Source organism: Rhagoletis zephyria, unplaced genomic scaffold (assembly GCF_001687245.7).
Source record: "Rhagoletis zephyria isolate East Lansing unplaced genomic scaffold, Rhagoletis_zephyria_1.1 Rzeph_scaffold_08293, whole genome shotgun sequence".
NCBI lineage: Eukaryota > Metazoa > Arthropoda > Insecta > Diptera > Tephritidae > Rhagoletis > Rhagoletis zephyria.
Genome location: NW_016165373.1, coordinates 1 through 2704, shown reverse-complemented (window position 1 = coordinate 2704; position 2704 = coordinate 1). Strand labels below are relative to the sequence as shown.

The following is a 2704-nucleotide window of genomic DNA, read 5'->3' as shown; positions in this document are numbered from 1 at the left end:
GGCACCCTCACATACGGTCAAGCGCTGCTGTGTCGGTTTCTTATCCAAATCGAAACAGAACGCTTCATAATCGGAATTCATAGTCGCATGTCGCTTGAAGTCTGTCGTGTAGCGCCTCATATCGTACGCTCCTAAATTGCTAAGCCCGTATGTGGTAGCAGCCATTGCGGCAGCCGCTGCCGTGGATGCGGAACTGTTCGATGTGCTTGTGTGTGTGCTGCCTGCACTAGTAGTACCACTGCCGCTGCGTAGAAAGGCACCACGGCTGGGTGGCACCATGTCAGGTACTTGTCGTTTCCGTTCGAAATACTCAACAATTGTGGCGATTTGTTCTGAACGCTTGCTGGGTATAGCAGTGAAGGAACGATCGTCCCATAGCAACGAATCGGAGCCGGCCAAGCTGCTGATGTCATCCGAACTGTCGGTGTAAATGGATGAGGTGCGATTCTTGCAGTAGAGCAATTGATTGACAGCGAAATTGTTGCGTTGTAAAACCGAATGTATGCCCGCATCCAGCGCTAAGCGATTCATAAGACCCATGTCGATTGAGGTGGTCGAAGAGGCCGTAGCTGTGACATTAGGATCGTGTAAATTTGATGCGCCTAAAAGATGATGATGATGATGACAGGTGTAGCGGCGATGATGCGGGCGACCGGTATCCGGCAGTTCTAGGTCGTCGAGGGAACGTAAAGCAGCCGCTTCGTGCGAGAGAGATGCGCCCGAGGAAGAGGTATTTACCGTGTTTATTTCTGGGTCGAATAGCAGCACCGAGGAGGAATTTGATGATGAGTCTGTCAAGAGTTGGCCGCCATTAACTTGCTGTGATTGTAGACCGGCCGTCGAGCCCGTGCAGGCGTAGTAACAACAACGACACAGACTGGCCAATTTGTCGCTACGTAAAAGAACATAAGAGAAATTACTTTTGCGCGAGTTCTGATGCTACATACTTAGCTTTGAATGAATGCCCTTTCAAGCTAAGCTTCGGTATTTTTGCAAACTGATTTGAACGTTAAAGCAAAAATAATATATATATGCTTCCACTCACTTGATTTCGTTGTTTGACCCCGCCTCCAGCATCAGTTGCGCTTTCAGCTGTTCGATGCAGCAGTTGCTGCCACATGCGAAAGGCAGCGCGCCACTTCCGCCCGCTCCAGCGCAGTTTAGCTGTCGATAAGTGGTCGAGTTGGTGATTGCCGGGTCGGATTCTTCGTTGAAACACGAATAAAATCCACTTTCGATGGAATCTCGCCGTGTAAGAGTGCCTTTAATCGGCAGCAAATCACTTGGTTTTATTTCGTGCAACTCAAAGTCGGTACAGGATGAAACGGATGCCGGCGTGGCTACGGATGAAGCAACTGGTGGCGCGGCCGATGGCGTTGGTGACGCAATAATAGATGCTGCAATGTTTGCAGGAATTTTCATTTTCGGTGAATTGCGCTCATCACAGCCATCCTCAGAAGTCGAATATACTGCGTTTCCCGCACCATCAGCCCCTACAACCGTCGCTGCTGTACTCATGGTTGTCGTTGATGCCGACCCTGTTCCTGTCACTGCGGTGACCGGAGCCTTGTCCAAATTAGCATTTCCAGTGGTGTTCCCGTTTCCGCTACTACTCAAAAATAGAGGATGCGTAAAAAGCGAATTGGCGCGATACTTGCGCGCAGCTGGCGTTGAAAGATGCATAGCACGTGGCTCAGCGGAGTCATCACTGCTTGATTCGGCATCCGCGCAATTACCACCGCCATCGCCATCGGGCTCAGCATCGGACGCACAATCGTCGCAATCATCGTCGTCCTCGACAACTGGGGAGTCTGCGGTAGCTGTAGCCACTGTCGCGTTTTTACCTTGCGCTTTCAACTCAGCGACGCTGAATTTGCGCGTCAATTGCGGCGATGAGGGCAAGCTCTTTGGTTCGTTAGGTGCGGACGGCAGTCCACGACCACCACCAGCACCAACGCCACCACCACCCATACGGGCTGCGACCGCGCAACCAACCTCACTTGTTGTCGCCGTTTTGTTTGTGCTTTTGGCCAACTCAGCCGCCAGCTCTTTGAAGAACGGCGCTGACATCTCAAAACATGAACTAAACAAATCCCCCACACCGGCGGCATAGGTTTTTGGATTGGCACCTAGTATCTTTTTGACGCCACGCAGCTGTGCCAGCGTTGTGAATGGGTTGCTCTTGACGCCATTGTGATCGGAACGTATGGGCTTGTAGTGCGGGTCCTTCAAGCACATTGTCTCCGCGACTTTGCGTAACGTTAGTGCGGCCGTTTGCGGCGTCGGTAGCGTTTTTGCGGCTACGGTTGCTTGTGTGGCATCGTCTGCGACCGTAGCAACGCTGGCTTCCAATGCTGATGCGTGCTCACTACCACCGTTTATGCGCGATTGAGCTGGTGGCGTTGGAGAGTGTGTGGACGAGCGCTGTCGCTGCATTTGGTGGCAACGCGCCTTGTCGCTAGGCGTAGTGTGCAGGGGGAAGTGAATGATGTTTTCACTAAAAGAGCGACGATGCTGCTGCAACTGCAGATCAGCTTCTAGCTTCTTGGTGACACGACGTACGCGCGTCTCCAGTACGTGATCTTCGAATTCGTTGTAGTCCGCCGACGAACCATTGGGTGTTTGATAGGGCGTTGTACTGCAGTCAGTGCCACCATTTTTGCCATTGGGGAAACGAAAGCCATTCTCATCTAATTCATTGTAA

At 51.8% G+C, this 2704-nt stretch overlaps 1 protein-coding gene across 1 annotated transcript in view; it reads right to left on the bottom strand.

Annotated features, from left to right (window-relative positions):
- The window catches only part of LOC108374938 (uncharacterized), a gene marked incomplete at its 5' end in the record, with an annotated part of 3452 nt that extends 752 nt beyond the window's left edge, over positions 1-2700 (bottom strand). Inside the window, 2 exons of the mRNA XM_017630998.1 lie at positions 1-892; positions 1046-2700. Of these exons, the coding sequence (XP_017486487.1) occupies positions 1-892; positions 1046-2700 (2547 nt within the window). The remainder of the gene's footprint in view (positions 893-1045) is intronic.
- Between the last annotated feature and the right edge of the window lie 4 nt (positions 2701-2704).